This window comes from Gallinula chloropus (genome assembly GCF_964237585.1).
Source record: "Gallinula chloropus genome assembly, chromosome: 5".
Classification (NCBI taxonomy): domain Eukaryota; kingdom Metazoa; phylum Chordata; class Aves; order Gruiformes; family Rallidae; genus Gallinula; species Gallinula chloropus.
Window position 1 is genome coordinate 57902614 of NC_140090.1, and position 16787 is coordinate 57919400.

Here is a 16787-nt window from a genome sequence, read left to right on the forward strand (position 1 = left end):
CAGTGAGCACCATCTAATTTTCAGCACTGAGGGGTGTATATATATTTGACAAACTATCACTGCTGCCCTTTTGAGAAATTGTAACAAATGCTAAAATGATTGAAATGTAAAGGAGATTGAGATGCCTATACTACATAGTCCCACTGTGTCACCAGCCATGATTAGCACAGTGAAAAGCTATGAAATCTCACACTGCTATAACACACACAAAGGAATAAACCTATTTAAAAATTTCCTCACTGATGCTTAGTATCTAGTGAAGACACTTATAAGGAGATATGAGGTTTCCCATTACAAGCACAAGTGATTGCAGTCATGAGTCCTCCTCCAAAATCAAGCTCCTACCCACAACCCATCTTAGTCTACAGTTTTTTCTGACACCCATTGTGTCTAATAAACTAAGTTGATGTGTTTCCCAAAGTAAAGCAGTCTTACGTAAAAACAAATATACTATACACATGAAAAAATCATGTTAGAGACACATAATCCAATACTGCAAAGTCTTGATAACTATAGTTCATGCATTTCAGCTATACAGACTGCATTTTTATATATTTTTAATAGATTATACATTACAGAAAAGTTAAGGTAAAACACCAGGAAATTGCTTTTAAAATAACAATATTAAAAAATTGTTTTTTCCACTTCTAGTAGAAAAGCTGGTAGTGGCCTGACTGTGACTGAAATATGCAACCACTACATGAAGAAAAAAATACTATTCTTCTAATATTTACCTGATTTCAAATTAAGCTTTCACATTTGTAGTGTTTCCAGACATTATGTTAGGAGGGGCCAAATGTTATTTACACATACAACCCCACACTAAAAGTGAATCATGTAAAAGGAGTAGAAAGCTCTTACCAGCTCGCTCTCTGTCTCCCTCTCTCTCTGTATATTTACGTATATGTGGTGATATTACTAGAATCACAGACTGATTTGGATTGGAGGGGACCTCAAAGACCATCTAGTTTCAACCCCCTGCCATGGGCAGGGACACCCTTCACTAGCCCAGGCTGCCCAAAGCCCCATCCAACCTGGCCTTGAACACTGCCAGGAAGAAGGCAGCCACAGCTGCTCTGGGCACTCTGTTTTAGTGCCCCACCTTCCTTGTAGCAAATCTAATCTAAATCTACCTTCCTTCAGTGTAAAACCATTATCCCTTATACTGTCACTACATGTCTATATAAACAGTCCCTCTCCAGCTTTCCTGTAGTCCCCTTTAGGTACTGCAAGGCCTCTATAATGTCTCCCCAGAGCCTTCTCCAGGCTGAACAAGCCCAACTCTCTCAGCCTGTTCCACCAGATGAAGTCTTGTTTCAGATCAGTATTCCTTGCTCACTTATGTCTTTTCAATCATACACCAAACAATCTTTCCTGTAATGTATTTCATCATTCTATTAAACTTGCATTATTATTTGAACATATTTAAAATAATCCTATAGAGAAATCATTAATTAAAAGAAGTGATTCAAATTCAGAAAAGACCTTTTTCAAATATGGTATCCACAGTGGAGAGAGGAATCTGGAATGTCTCTGTGCTTCTGAAGACTGCTCTGTCTTCTCTTTGAGAGATCAGTGTTCCTTAGGGCTCAAAATATTAATGATGGACAGCATTTATTTTTCCTTCTGTGGACCATTTGTATACATTAGGTTTTTTACAAGCGTTTCTGCAACTCCTCCATTAAATTACTGGCAGCACACTACAAAATGCATACATTGTTTCTATGGCCTCAGTAGCTCGATACTCTCAAAGCTCCAACTTCATCGTTTTAAAGATTGAATTAAAAAAAATCCCAGGATAGAACAAATCCTTCTTATCATGTTATCGTTGACTTTGAGAGCTTACTCACTTAACAATCATTTTTTAAGCAGATCTGTAGGACCAGCAGAAACACTTTAAATAAGACAGGATATTTTTTTCCTCTCTGGTTTTGTTCACTCGGTTCTTATTCAATACATGGGCCCTCTTTTTGGTAACCACAAAGCTTCTTCTTGACACCCTTTCAAAGGCCAAATATATCCAAATGATTTTGGGTCTTATGGCCATATTTCCATTTCACGCTTCGTAGGAGAAGATATGCTGTACCCAACATACCACCACTCATAGAACCAACAAAAAAGTTCTTGTATAGTCTTCATCAAAGGACACCTAGTTCTTTTGCCATGGCTGTAAACAACAAAATCAGTTGCTTAAATCCAGACCACAGAATCCTGACATTAACTCAAAATCTAGCAAAATATCTAGTACAGTAATGATCATTTCTGCTCAAGAGACAGTCTTGGCAAATTTCCAGGGCCCCAGGAATAAAAGTTATTCTGCTGGGTTTTATTTATTTATAGAGTCACAAATAAGTGCAGAAATCGTAGAATCTGCAGTTATTTTTATTCTCCTCAGTAGGAGGATTTTGCTTTAGTAGGAGGTAAATTGTTCTGTGTTTACATTGTCTGTAATAAAAAGCCTGCAGTTGAGCAGCCTTGTCCTCATTGCAATTACAAGGAGAGGGCTTTCATGGTCTGTGCTCTAAGACTCCACAGGTTTCAATTGGCCTTTTGGCCACAACTTGATCACCCTTCACTTCTGTAAAACCATATATTGTACATCTTTCAAACATCCAGAAAGGTCAAAGTATGGGAAAATTATTTAATAATCAAATCCATGCCCAGCTCTTGCAGATAATTAGTTTTTACAGACCATTATGTAGAAGCCTACAGACTAGGAGCTCTGATTCAGCAGAGTACTTAGGCAAATACTGAAATATTTATTCTGAATAAACCTAAGCAGGCACTAACTTCAGGCATACGGAGAAACGACTGATTGGTTATGAATGGATTTATCCATCCATCGAAATATTTTAAGGTATTAAGACCTTGATTTGGACAGGATTTTATATGAATTTTTACAGAGTTAGAACACCAAGAACACAGTAACTTCTTTTACAGCTGCGGTTGCCACCAAATTGTGCTTATTACCAACTTCATTGAAATAAAGGTATCAAACTTCTTGTTTGGGTTTGGTTTGGTTTTGGTTTGTTGGTTTGGTTGTTTTTTTTTTTTTTTCTGAGGGGGGAGATATTATTTTACTTTAGTGTTTTAAGAGCTATTTTGAAGCTATTTTTTAAGAAGCTATTTGAAGTTATATGAAGCTATTTTTAAGAGCTATTTGAAGTTAACCGGGCTTCACTGCAGGCTCTATTCCACTAGAGGTCAGCCTGCAACAGAACCCCAAGCAGACACAGGCACTGCTGCACACCGGTAGCACTGACTTTATTTTCTTTCTCTATTTTATCTATTAGAAAGATTTCTTCAGAGCCATAACTTAGATCTCTCACTAAAATGGAGCAACAGGAAGATATAATGGTGCATTTCATTTATGAATGACCTATAATAAATTACTATGAAGTATTCCAGGTGCCAAACGAGAGAATGCTTTGTCTGCACATGAACTATATTTCACATACTTTAATTTGGCTGACACATAAAACTCATTTGACATTTTGCAGGTATTTCTTTGAAAGGATATTTGGTTCTTGTTGAGTGTTAAGGTATGGAGGTGGGGTAACCTGGGTAACAGAAGGTCATTTCCGAGTAGATTGTTGTCCAAGATCAGCTCTTCCAAGTAACTGAATGTTTTCAGTCCTTCTAGTGACCTGCAAACGACAAAGGCAACAGGAAAAATGATACTCCACTAAATCAGGGAGGCCATTATAAGTTGAAATAAATATTTTAACCTTCCCTTTCAGGAGTGGGAATAGTTTTGGTTTGGGCCTGTCAGAGGAGTGAATGACAAGCATTAGTGGCAAGGGGAGTGCTGGCACTGCAACACATCCTTCACATGCTGGCAGGATGAAGGATGGGGGTCACTTAGTGAGTAGCCAGGATCCAAAACAAAAGGCTTCAGATATGGGGCCTGCAGGATGAATTTGTCAATGTCTTGTGCCTTCAGGCACCCAGCCTCGCCTGACCCTAACCTCCATTCCCAAGATAAATAACTCTGTCACAGTTCACCTTCATTCCCTGGACACAAATTTAAGTTGTCATCCATCATTTCTGCCAAGAAATATCATACCCTGCTAACAATAATAAATACAACTTCAAGTATAATTTCATAGCAGTTACCTTACATGCAATAATAGGAACTGGAGAAGGGATTTTTTTTTTGCTTTTTATTAACCACTTAATTTGCTTCCTGAGTCCCAGCAAACAAAATAAAATGTTCTCTAAAAAATAAAATGCAGAATTACTCCAGACAGAAAAGGCATTTACTTTCTTTTCGGAACTTCACTGTCCCACTGTCGAGCCCACAGGTCAGACTGTGGGAGCACCTTTACAAAGGAGCACTTCACAACACGGAAGTGCAGATGATGGCTTGTAAATAAAAATCATTCTGGAGTTATAGAAAAGTACAGGGGAAAAGCCTAAAAAGAACACTTTGGTACCTTGTTAAGGCAACTGTTCCAAACTCGATTCCGTAATGCTTGCACATTCCAACAGGGAAAAAACCACCATGCATTAATCAACTAAGACACATGGTATACGGAGCATACGCACAGACATGCATTCACAGCTCATTCACCTACCAGACACCTAAAGATATGCTGAGATTGCATGACTTGACAGCTGATCTACTATGCCTACCAGTGGGAAGATCATCACTGTATCTCCTGGCTGTTTTATAAAATGTGATGAATAAGGGAGATGTAGTCTATGCTATTTATTCAGTTTCCAATGACATTTATACTGAGGGGGGGTTTCCTCACCCTCCCCAAATTTTTGGCAAAGATCAAAATACAGCCAAGGTCCTTGTTAGAGAGTTCTACAAGCACTATACTGGAGGAAAATACAAATATTATTTGAAAGTATATGGGTTTCAAATTAGGGAACTTAACATTCATCTGTCCAACAAAAACAAGATACCACTTTTGTAGGCACAACTTATTGACCAGCTATAAATCACAGCCGGAGGGTTCAAACAACCTAAAGAAATCAAGTCCATGACCTTTACACTGAGTACTGTATACTAAACTATGAATATTCAAGTAGCATTTGCAGAACACTGAAACAGTGTATTTTAGTCCAAGGACTCCAAAGCGCTCACAGTCTGTTGACTTGGTCTTCTGAAAGGGAGGTGCAACTATTAATAAGGCCATTTTGACACTGAGCTGACAGACCTGATGAAAAATTGCCATACCTACACCCTATGGCATATCTATATTGTTACCGCATTGAGACCACAATTTCTGAAGCTGCAAGAACAAAAGCCTCTATTATAAACATTAAACTGAAACAACCACCACAGTAACAGTTGTACTTTTTGCCCTTACAAAAACATAAAGTTCAATTCAGCCTACACAAACTGTACACCATTAAGAGCTGTGCTAGCATGCTGTAGTACGCTAGCCATTTCAGCAAAAGGTCGCAACAGACTTGGTTTTGCCAAAGTCAAGATCAGAAGAGAGATCAGCAAACATTTCAGACAGTGCTTTCCCCAAGTTCCTTTAAAAGGCAAAATAACCCAGAGGAAGTAGCAGTGAGTTTATCAAGCTGTTATGAGTTTTCGTTTCAGTTTATTTGACAAACCTAGTTTTGCAAATTCCCCTTAAATACTCTTTATTATATAAATAGTGGATTATTTCCAAACCTCACATTTCAATGTAAGACTCTGACTTGCCAAAGGAGTTCAGAGAAGGCCACCTCCTTGTCAACACCACAGAGCCTTATGGGATGTTAATAGGTCCTTTGTGAAAAAACACTGCTTGGGCTCTGGTCAGTGTCAGCATCAAAACACACATTGTTCCTGAGTTATGTTATGCAAATATAATACTCTTATCATGAGAATCAGCAAATGGTTGGCAACTGGCAAGGAGAAGAAAGCACACATCCAAAACTGCTGCAGGGGAGGCATAAAACAAAATGACAAGCCATGAAGTGGGACAAAAGGCCTTGAAACACTAGAGGGAGTTGCCTATTGAAACAGGCTTTCTTTCACAAGCCTGGGCTGAAAACAAGGGTACTAGTTTCATAGATAGGCAGAGAAAATTGTGCGCAAATCTCCTTACACCTGTCTGGTTTTGATAATTTTTGCCATGTAATGTTATTAGCTGCTCAGTTAAAAAGCAAAAAGCAGCCGTGTTACACAGGGGGTTGCTTATTAATTGTTGTTTTCATGTCATCAGAGCAGTGTGCACTTGGTGATTTAATCACCTAAATTCAGAGTCCAGGGAGACGGGAGGGGTTGCTACAGTACACAGAGAGGTTGTAGCCATTAACATAAATTTGCATCCATATGTTATTTTGCTGTTCACAGAATTCTGGGGTTTTTTTCTTCTGTTTAAGAAGAAGAAAACAAAACTGGTAAGAAGTTGGTAAAGGGGAAAACAAAAAAAAAAAAAGGAAAAAAATGTGTTTGCTATTCTTCAGTTACACGAGCTGCTAAATGCAAGGCAACAATCTCTACCATCACAATACGTAAGGAAATATTGACCAGCAATTGTACTCCACAATTTGAAAGTTAAGCACAATCCACACAATAGGTTTGATCGTACAAACTTTAGCAAGTCCCACAACTTCAATGTGCCTCATCTGCAGATGGGGGAGAAGAAAAGATTGCAACCATGAATTAGGATATAGAAACTATTTTTGAGAAGCTGAGGTAGAAATCAGTTTTTAGTGAAGGTGAGATAGTTGTATCAATGTGCTCCAAGTATTTCCTTGTGAGCCCATTACACACTCCTCCTCTGTGCATTTACACAGCACACAAACACCCTAAGAGACAAGTAAAAAATAGGGCAATCCACCAAGAAAAAGCATTGGTCTAAAATTAAATCTGCACTATTTTCTTATAGTTGGCTGCAGAATATAATACCATACTGGTATATTACCACAGACACACAATCTTACCATCACAACACAACCCGTCTGGAATGGGCAGTGGCAAGTAGTTGTTTTCCCTAGTTTCAAAAGGCCAATAAACATCACTAAGGTGTACTGCAGGTTGTTCTTCCCTGCTCTAATGACAGGAAAGCTGCCCATTATCTCACCCACAGGTACCATCTCAGTTACCTCACTGCAGGGCTCACACTCTGCTCCCAGAGGAGAGCAAGTGCTGCCAAGAGATTTCCATTGCCATTTCCAAAGTCACATCAAACCGACAAAACATCACAACGTATTCAGTGCCGCCTCATTCAAAGAGAAAAAACTTTACGTTTCCACTGTAATTAACCCTATCCTCGTTAAGATAATTATGATCAAGCTCCCTGTCACAGCTAATATCACAGCATCATTGCCTATGGCTCACGCTTTGCCCTCATTAGCTTACAAAAACATTGTGCTAAACAGGAAACTGACTCCCTCCGCAAAACGACTTAAGATGTTCTGTAAGCAGACAGTAAATAAGCCTTTAGAATACAAAGGTCTCAGAAATGTCATTTTATCCAAGTCCTTTGGCTAATCAGTATGATTTCTTCCAGCTTTCTTTTCCATAATTCATTCACGGTTTGTAACAAAGTTTTAATCATAAAGGAATGTCATGGGGGAGGGGTTTTTTCCCTCAATGTGTATGCATGGCAATTGTCAACTGCACTATTTCATACGGTCCCTCTGGCCTGACGGGGATTTGGTTACAATGAAACTAAAGAGCAGCTCTTCATTTTGGTAGTATTTGACAATGAAAACACCAGATTTTACAAATGAAAAAAAGCAGAAGCCTTTTAAGTAATGGACAAACCTTGGTACTCTGCAGTTGTCCTTGTCCAGAAGAACAAGCTGTTCAGAAGTAAATGCAGAAAAAGAAGTGTTCCTCACATTTTACCCCACCCCTCCATTAATAAGACAGCTGCCTCATATTTAATGACTTTTTCCTCCTGTTTAACAGGAAAAGAGAGAGCAGTTAACAATATGTAAATGAGAGAGTTTGGCTTTAGCCTTGAAATTGATTTGCACTCTGTTGACAAGAGATAGTCATTACCAGAAGTTAAAGACAGAGCTGTTACAAAACAAGAGCTTTTTAAAATACCTTTTTTTCTTGCCTTTTATGTTTTAACAGATTACAGGAGAGCAGAATCAACATGAGAACCCTAGTACTTGCTAATTTCAGTATTTAAAGAATAGAAATGTAATTTCTATTTCTGCAGCACCTGCCTGCCTAGGAGCACAAAGCATTTTTTTTTTAACATTAATGAATTACTCTTCAAAAACCTGCTGAGCTTAAAATTCCATTTTGTAGTAAAGCAGAGAGAGGTTAAGTGACTAACGAAAGGTGACCTCCAGCAATTTTCTAAGAGACAAGAAATAAAACCCAGAGCTCCTGACTTCCAGTCCTTTGACTTAACCTCACCAAAACAAAAGTAAGAGCAATAAATAAATACTATATATATAAAAACACAAGACAGACATGAGTAAGATTAGATTTTACATAATTCCCTAGGAATGCAAAACATTGTTGCTGGTTTACTTGCTTTGATTCCTGTTCATTTTAAAATTCCATTTAATATTAAATATAGCATACAAAGAAGGTGTAAAACCTAAGCCATTTCCAATTCTGTTATGATGGTAGGAGAGTTTCAGTGAATCTTCTGTGTAAACTCCCTTGAGCTGAGACCTATGTCAGAATTATACTCTCAAACCTGTTTTGGGGAGTTCTGGTTTAAACACATCTATAAACTATGTAAGAAATCTCCAGTGGTGAGGATTCATGAAAACCCAGAATCTTCATCTGGTTTTGATACTCTTGAATATTATGCAGCAAATTCCATTGCTTAAAAAAAAAAATCCAAATTACTCAACCTCTCCAAGCTACCATCCATCATCAAATCTCAAAGAAAATCAAAAATAGAGTCAATAAGAAGAGAGATAAAACGATGAGAGGCCTTCTGAATTCTGAATCTTCAGTTCACAGTATTTCAAATTATTTTCTACCAAAGTGTGAAACAAAACCACAGAATTTCTTGAGACCGCTGGAAAGCAACTATGCAGACTTATTTCATCCATCTGCTCATAACCCTTTAGAACCAGTGACAAAAGGTGGGCACTTCCAGAAGGTGAATCAGACCTTCAAGTGAGGTTCAGCAAAGTTCACACATTTGGAAGGGATGAACATAGTCTATATGTCCGAAGTCTTGCAATGAAATTGGAACAAATTGCAACATTAAGGTAAAATAAACAGTTACACCTATGCCACATACCAGTGGATTATTTACCTGGTGAAATAAACTACAAATCCCAATTACAGTTTTCAGTAGCCCACAAAAACATATTGGGGTCAACCATTTAATCATTTAACCACCATTCTCTCCTACAAATCCCTTAGAGGAAAAAAAAAACCAAACCCAACAATAAAAACAAAACACATTTCTTCTCCTGGCCTAACTCTACCATGAAGCAATCAGACTGACTGGGGTGGGTTTCAATTTCTCTTCTAATGAGCCTCTTAAAGTCTCAGATTTCACTATGTGTTTTTAATACAGCTCTACTCAAGAGGATATCCCCATTAATACAGCTCAAGCTTTATCCTTCATGTAAAGCTTCTTTTTCCTTAAGTTTTTATATTACTTCTTTAGGGTTAAACATGCTAAGATTTTATAAGATATTACTGCTACACTCTTCGGTAAATTTAAATAAAATTACAATCAGCATAATACTATATAGCCAGAGCAGGGTGGTTTCCACATAAGACAAGTATAATATTTTAAAATAATACAAAATGGATCAGAAAATGAGATCTTTGTCATCTAATGATCGAATGGCAATCATATAAAAAACCCCATTTTGCAAAACACAGCTAAGAATTACCAAGCACAGAGCAAGTCACTGTATGGTCATATTTTATCAAAGGGCATTCTGGAAAAAACACCACTATGGAAGTCCCCACAGTTCAATGGATGCATCACTTCAATAATAGTCCTGCATATGGAGTTAAGCATTCTTGTGCTAAAATTTCTTCAAAGTGTTCAATGAAGAGTAACAAGGCTAGAGGAGATAAGAGAAAAACGTGGACATTAGCATCTCTCAATTAATTTATCTTCCCCATGTTAAGACGGAGTTCAGTCCTAATAAAACAAATGGCATTTTAAAAAACTGCAAACACTTCTATTTCCTGAACTTGAAAGAACTCAAGGAAGTAGTAGTGATGATTAGAAATAGCAAAAGAAGCAGACAGGATTTATAAAATAGCAACCAAACCTACCTGTTTAAAGAAAAAAAAATTAAAAATAAAAAACCAAGCCTAAACCCCTGTAATGTATTTATTCTTAAAAGCTCCTCTCAGCTCCATGTGCCAAGTTGAGAACCTATTTATAAACCCTCTAAAAACCAGTATTATAATGGAAATATGAGCAAATTCAACTGCAAAGGCAGTGCCATAATAAAAGCTTTACTGTATCTTGGATCAATCTGTCACTCTGCAATTCAGATAGTAACCTGACCCCTCCCCTTTTTGCACAGAGAGAGGGGGAGTAACAAGCCTGTACAGTGAGTAAAGCCCATTTTGACTACTAGAGTTCAGTGAGAAGGGGGGAAAGAAAAGTAATTTTTCTCCCATCTTCCACAACAACCAAGGCTGAGGATTGACAAGCAAATTGACGCACTGCTCAGAGGGCAAAAGATAAATGTTTGATGAATTGGCCATTGCTGGAGGAGTGATGGGCTTCATATGTGCATAATGGACTAGCTGCCGTTCAATTCAGATTGCCTGCCAAGATAAGAAACCATAATGAATGGACCAAGCACAGCCTGTGCCATAAGAAAGTATAATCTGGCTAGTTTTAATAAACTTAATAAAAAAGATGAAGCAGAGAGAGGCGAGGGGACTGGCCTTTGTGACCAGCTATAAGAGGTGAGAACGACTAATAGACTGCTCAAGCATGATAGCAGAGAATTGTTAATGGTCAAAACACTGGATGCTTCAATGTTAAAAAATATCTTTAAAACAACTTAAAATCACAGTGATCTACATATGTGCATACCACAGACACTAGTACTTGTTAAAGGGCATGTAAGTGCCATTTATTTATTTCCTTCTGCTTTGTCTCCCTAACCTTCTTTATCCTCTCTGCATGGTATCTTAGTCTGCAGCCAGATCCACAACGCTCGGACAGCTTTACCAACAATTCCTCAGAATCAAAAAAAGACAACAAAACCCTGTAATTGTAACCCAACATAATTCGGGCTCAATTTCCAATAGAAGGGCTTTGGCCACACAGCTATATTACTGTCACACCCAGTGAAGTAACATCTTTTACCACTGGCAGTGTTCACACTTGGTGCACCTTCATTTGCTTTCCCAAGCTATGTTTCCTCCAAATATAATTAATTTGCCAGTACAGTTATAGCAAAAAAGCCTGAAACCTTTCTAGCACAGACAATACTAAATTGCCACCAGTAGATTTGCTATGTTGGATACTGTGGTGTGTCTTTACCCTTAATCTCTAAGATTTGACCTTTCCCAGCACCAATCAGCACTAAGACAAGACATTAAAACCAAAACAAAACTCTTACAGTATTTTACTGTTTATGGGTGTATAACAGTGTAAAGTCTGGTAATCATCATCATTTTCACAGTGAGTAGCATATACACACAGGGCCAGTTTTGCTTTTTCCTTCAGCACTATTTAGCCACATGAATACCAGTGGCTCACTTCCCAAAGTTTATCAGACATTGAGACCTGAATCTGTTACCAAAAATGCCAAAGGTGTCAACAAGAGGAAAAACAGCTTTAAAAAAACCCCAACAACCAACAAACAAAACCAAACAAACAGACTTTGTTAAGAATCAAAGGGCAAGAACACACCCATATGTGTGCATCTAACACACAATACTTGGGCAGACAGAACTGTTTTTCCCTTTAGGTAGGAAAAAGGAGGAGGAGAAAGGGATTGCAGAGAAATCCTCTTGACTGAGGGCACCTAGAAAACACATTATACAGAATAACATCATTGTTATGCATGCTTGTTTTCTTGTTTTTACTTTTTTCCTTTGATGATGAAAAATAAATAAGGAAACATAAAAAAGTCTACTTGTGTAAGTATTCAGATTACCACCCCCTTGATGTCTGTTATGTAGCCTGTACCATATTTTAAACAGGAATTATTATATGCAAGATGGATGTCTAGTTTTCAGTATAAATTTTATCCAACTGCAAAAGGAAAGTAACTCATTATCAAGCAGCTCAGTAAAGCTCCCACTACTGAAGAAAATAAAGTTTTATGACAAGAGGGTCTCTCTCCTCTCTCTCTCTCCCTGTGAGTGAGAAAGTGAGTGCAAGAATAAGACAGAAAGGGAAGGCTCAGGAGTGCTGGGTGAATTATAGACTGCCTCTCAAGATTCACAGCTCTTCGTGGTAGGAGGTTAATATTCTCACATGTCATTAGGTCTGCTGGCTCTACTGATGGCTCATTGAATCAGGCAGCAAATTATTTCCTCATGCTGCAGAGGACACCACACTTCAAAGGGAAGGAGCCAGGGTCAAGACGGCTCTCCAGTTCGATTAATGAGTTGGGATCAGCAGAGGTTGCCTGTAGGTAAGAATGTGACTGAAGCTTTTGACAAAGCTGACTTTTTGAACAGGACTTGACCCAGGCCCCTTACTCCCCTCCCCACCAAATTTTATTTCCAACATTTGCCTCTGACTGACCTGCTCAGGCCTGTTGGGATAGTTTTGACCTCCTCAGTCTTTGTTACCAGACACAGGAGCTGTCTGCCTATATTTGATGTGTCTCTCCCTAAAGGCCACATCAGCTTATCCAGGCTCATCAGAACACTTTAGAACTGCACAGCAAAATAAGATAGATTCATTTCAAATTTGTAACTTTCTCATGAAATTTGTAGGAAAGAGGGAAGGAAAAGATACTGGCAGATATTTCAGCTTTCAATACTGTTAAAGAAGACTTCTGGATGCTGTTAAATGCAGATAAGAACATAAAGATTATTAGAAGCATACAAGTTACATATTAAAATGATGGAAAAGCAGAAACCGTATGTTCTAGCTTACACGGATTTGCTGACTAAGAATATTCCTAGCAAATAATGCATTACACTGAACATTCCTGTAAAAAGTTTTTCTTTTTATTACCATCGTAACAAGAGATTAGAGACAACTATAACTTTATCTCTTTCTAAATGGTCAATAGTATCCTCAGTTTGATATTTGAATGCATAAATAAATTTAATAAAGTACTGAAGTAAAATTCATTGTATTAATCTTTTTTTTTTTTTAAATAAGATCTGCTTATCAAACTGCAAACTTTCTCAAACAAATATGAGTAACTGAACCAACATTTAAACCACTGTTGGCAAGCTTCTAAAAATTGCATAGCTTCTAATTAGTGAAAGTTTGGTAATTTAGGCTAACAAAGTTGTTCACACAGGTTTCTCAAATCATTATATTTGTTAAAAATTCTGTTCAACAATATTTTATACCCTTAAGATTCCAGAGCAAGGATCTAGTATGTCCTTTAACATTTATTTCAATCACAGTACATCTTTTAGTATCCTCTTTCTAAACATTTGCTCAGCAGCTTCCTTAATGCCCAAGCACTTATTGCATACTAAGTTGGCAGCATATTTAAAAAAAAAAAAAAGTAAAATGTCAGTCCAGAGATGTCCAAAGATTGCAAAAAGCTGACTATTCAAGCTTTGCAGGTTTAAGCTTTATGTTAGCACAGGTGTCTGAATCAGGAAGCTACACACCTAGTTTTGAAATTAGAAAACTTATTTTTAAATGTACTGAGCAAACAACAGTTCCTAATAGGCCTTAAGAAGCTAGGTCATTAGTGTCTTAAGAAGATCAGATCACTTAGGTGCCTTATTGCCATATATTTAGAAAATTTAACTTTCAGTGTTTATTTTCAAGTGTAAGGCAATTATTCATCTTTACTCTTCTTTTCGCACTCAAACCATTATTTGTAACAGATTTCCTTATAGTGACTACCATTTGAACCCCAAAAACTAGTGAACAGATTATTCACTCTGTGAAAGCACAACTGAGCAGAGTAATAACAACTAGAATCCTTGCAAAGAGATTAACTGCTAAACAGCACATCTTCTACGTGGATATGCTTTACTCTAAAATGCAAGTACACACAAGTGAGAGACAACTTTTTCTTTTGCTGGTGTCTGTGCAATCTCCAGTAAATTGTGTATTATGCAAGTGGAAGCTTGCAACACCAGAAAAGCTGTAAGAGGGGAAACACTTTTTCATGGGCTTGTTTAAAGAAAGTAACTGTGTTACTGGGTCTGTCATCAGTGTTAACATTATATCCTGTTTCATCTCTTTCTAGAAAGCTAGCAGCATATCAGAAATCATTTGTGAAATATATGCGTGCGCCTTGTATAATACTTAGCAGGAAGGTATGAATCCCATACAGAATGACAAGCCCAGCAGGAGTGGGAGGTAACTGGTCAGTTTGACATCCACAGAGAGGGGGAAAAAATAACATTCAGTGCAAGGAGGACCTCTACCCAGTAAATACAAGACAGAGAATCACCAACAGCTTCCAAACACAGTCACCAAAGTTTCTGGCAGCTCTAAATCAGAACTGATGGCAGGACTGACAAGATGCATTGCTGAGACACCTGGACCTGAAGTGACAGCAGTATCTGCTGGAATCCATTCTAGGAATCCTAGAGAGGAAGATGGATTCAGCAAGTGGAAAGGTGACTCACTAAGTATATGCAAAGACCAAGTTTTGTATTTGTCCTAAAAGTAAAAGCTTTCAGTTAAGTTTTACTAAGCAGAACTTAGTTTTGCTTTCAGGTGTTTCTGGTATTTGAGGGGAAGGTAGTACCAATTACCATGGTACAGAGTTTCTAGAGAGGTAACAAATCTAAATAAAGACAAAAAGAACAAGAAGTTCTGTACCTAACTCAAGATGAATTAGAAGAGCCAGCTGCAATGAGTACTGTTTTATACCAACTTGGATATAGTCCATCTGGGGAACTGTCAGGGCAATTATGGAGTTTGGGAAAGAACTTGTAAACTCATAAATCACCCTTGCAAAAAGCAGAAAGCAAGGAAACACCCCATGACATTTGGGAATCGTTACTACACACTGCATTTAGTCAAACACAGTTGCATGATAACTGTTCAGAACTAATTGTTTGTACAATTTTTTTAATTATTTGGCCTTATGTTAATCCTGCAAAGATTTATATATGTGAGTTCAAATTCAGAGATAAGCATGTGCTCATATCTCTTTTTTTTTGGATAATGCTTTAATAGAATCTGTTCATTAAATCTATTTAGGCAAATTGGGGTGCATTTAAATTAAACTCTTGCAACATTCTTTAAAATTGTTTACATAAGTAAACAATAAATGCATGGTCAGAACATGGGAAGTTATTAGCTTAATGTTCATTTAGGGTTTTATTTTGGTTATCTTTCCATTGCTCATATTATGCAAAATAATGAGCAATATTAACATATTGCCTTAGCAGAAGAAGAATACAGTATGTAAGATTGAAAAGCATTTGGTGAAAACAAGATTCTAGAATTCAGCCTCTAAAATTACAAAGATCATCACACTGAAATGGGAGCAAATAAAATTTCTACATGGTAGACAACAAATATGTTACTTCCAACTCATACATAGTTCAAAAAGAAGTTTAAAGAAGGAGCATGTACATCACAAAAAATGCTGGATAGTGTCTTCCTGCCAGTGTCCTCCATTTTGACAGTGAAAGTATATTTAAATCTGAGCCATACAAAACACTGGCAGGGAAATGTAGCAGGTAACAGTCTTGCATTCCAAGAGAATGGACTTCAGAATCTATGGCAGGATTTTTTTTGTGTTGGGTTTTCTCCCCCCTTCAATCTCTAAAAATAAATAAATTTTAAAAATTGTCTAAAATCTGATGGGGAAAGTAGAGCCTAGCATAAATCCCACCTTTTAAAAATGCACATTTGTGGATTTGATAGGCTAGGAATGAGGAAGATGAGGATGACAATCAAAAATTACCAAAACACTCATACTATAAATATAAATTTGTCACTGTGACTGTACATATTCAAACGCTCTTCACATCAGACAGCAATACAAAAAGTCCTAGGATCATATCACAAGTAAAGAGACCACCCTAGCATCTCCTCGCTCAACAGATAAATAACCTTGTAGCACTTTAGATCCTTCTGAGGAGCTTCATGGGGACAGTTACCCACCATGGCCAATGATGGAGCACTCTGACAGGAAAGAGTCATCCAAAAATAGTAAGCTAGTACTAGCTAGTACTATTCCTCTACACTGCCCTGGAAAGAGGATCAGGTCTCATTTCAGATGTTCTTCCAAACCCAAGAGAGAGACTCAATGCAATCTTCTCCACAGCATGCTTAAAGACAACAGATGTTCCATAAATTAGGATGAGGTAAGCAAAAGGAGACAACACTGAACTTCGATATCTGAGGTTTTTTTCATGTTTTAGCATCATGCCAATACATACAAAGCATACTGAGGGACCCAAATACTTCATGCAAAGCAATATTATTTAAAAAACAATACTGTTTTCTATCATGTTAGAATAAAATCAAACACCATAAGAACCTAAGGCTGAAGACTGGATTATAAGCAAAATAGGCTAGTAGCTAAAGATGTGCTTTATATATATATACTGTCAAACAATTATCTAAGTCATGTACATATTTAGCATGTTTTGACTGTGAAATTCAATATAAAACTCAATAAAGTATGTAGCTCAAAGTTTATTTCAAGTTTTAGTTGTTGAATCAAGACTGAATAAGAAATTTAAAGGTGTAACCCAGAACAGTTGCCACTGCCTCCAGATTTTTCAGGCCAAATATCTG

The 16787-nt window shown here is 37.3% G+C and overlaps 1 protein-coding gene across 1 annotated transcript in view; it reads right to left on the reverse strand.

Moving 5' to 3' along the window:
- The window catches only part of LRMDA (leucine rich melanocyte differentiation associated), a gene marked incomplete at both ends in the record, with an annotated part of 657780 nt that overhangs the window by 286041 nt on the left and 354952 nt on the right, over window positions 1–16787 (reverse strand). The window contains 1 exon segment of the mRNA XM_084265034.1: window positions 3515–3647. Coding sequence (XP_084121160.1) covers window positions 3515–3647 — 133 coding nt within the window.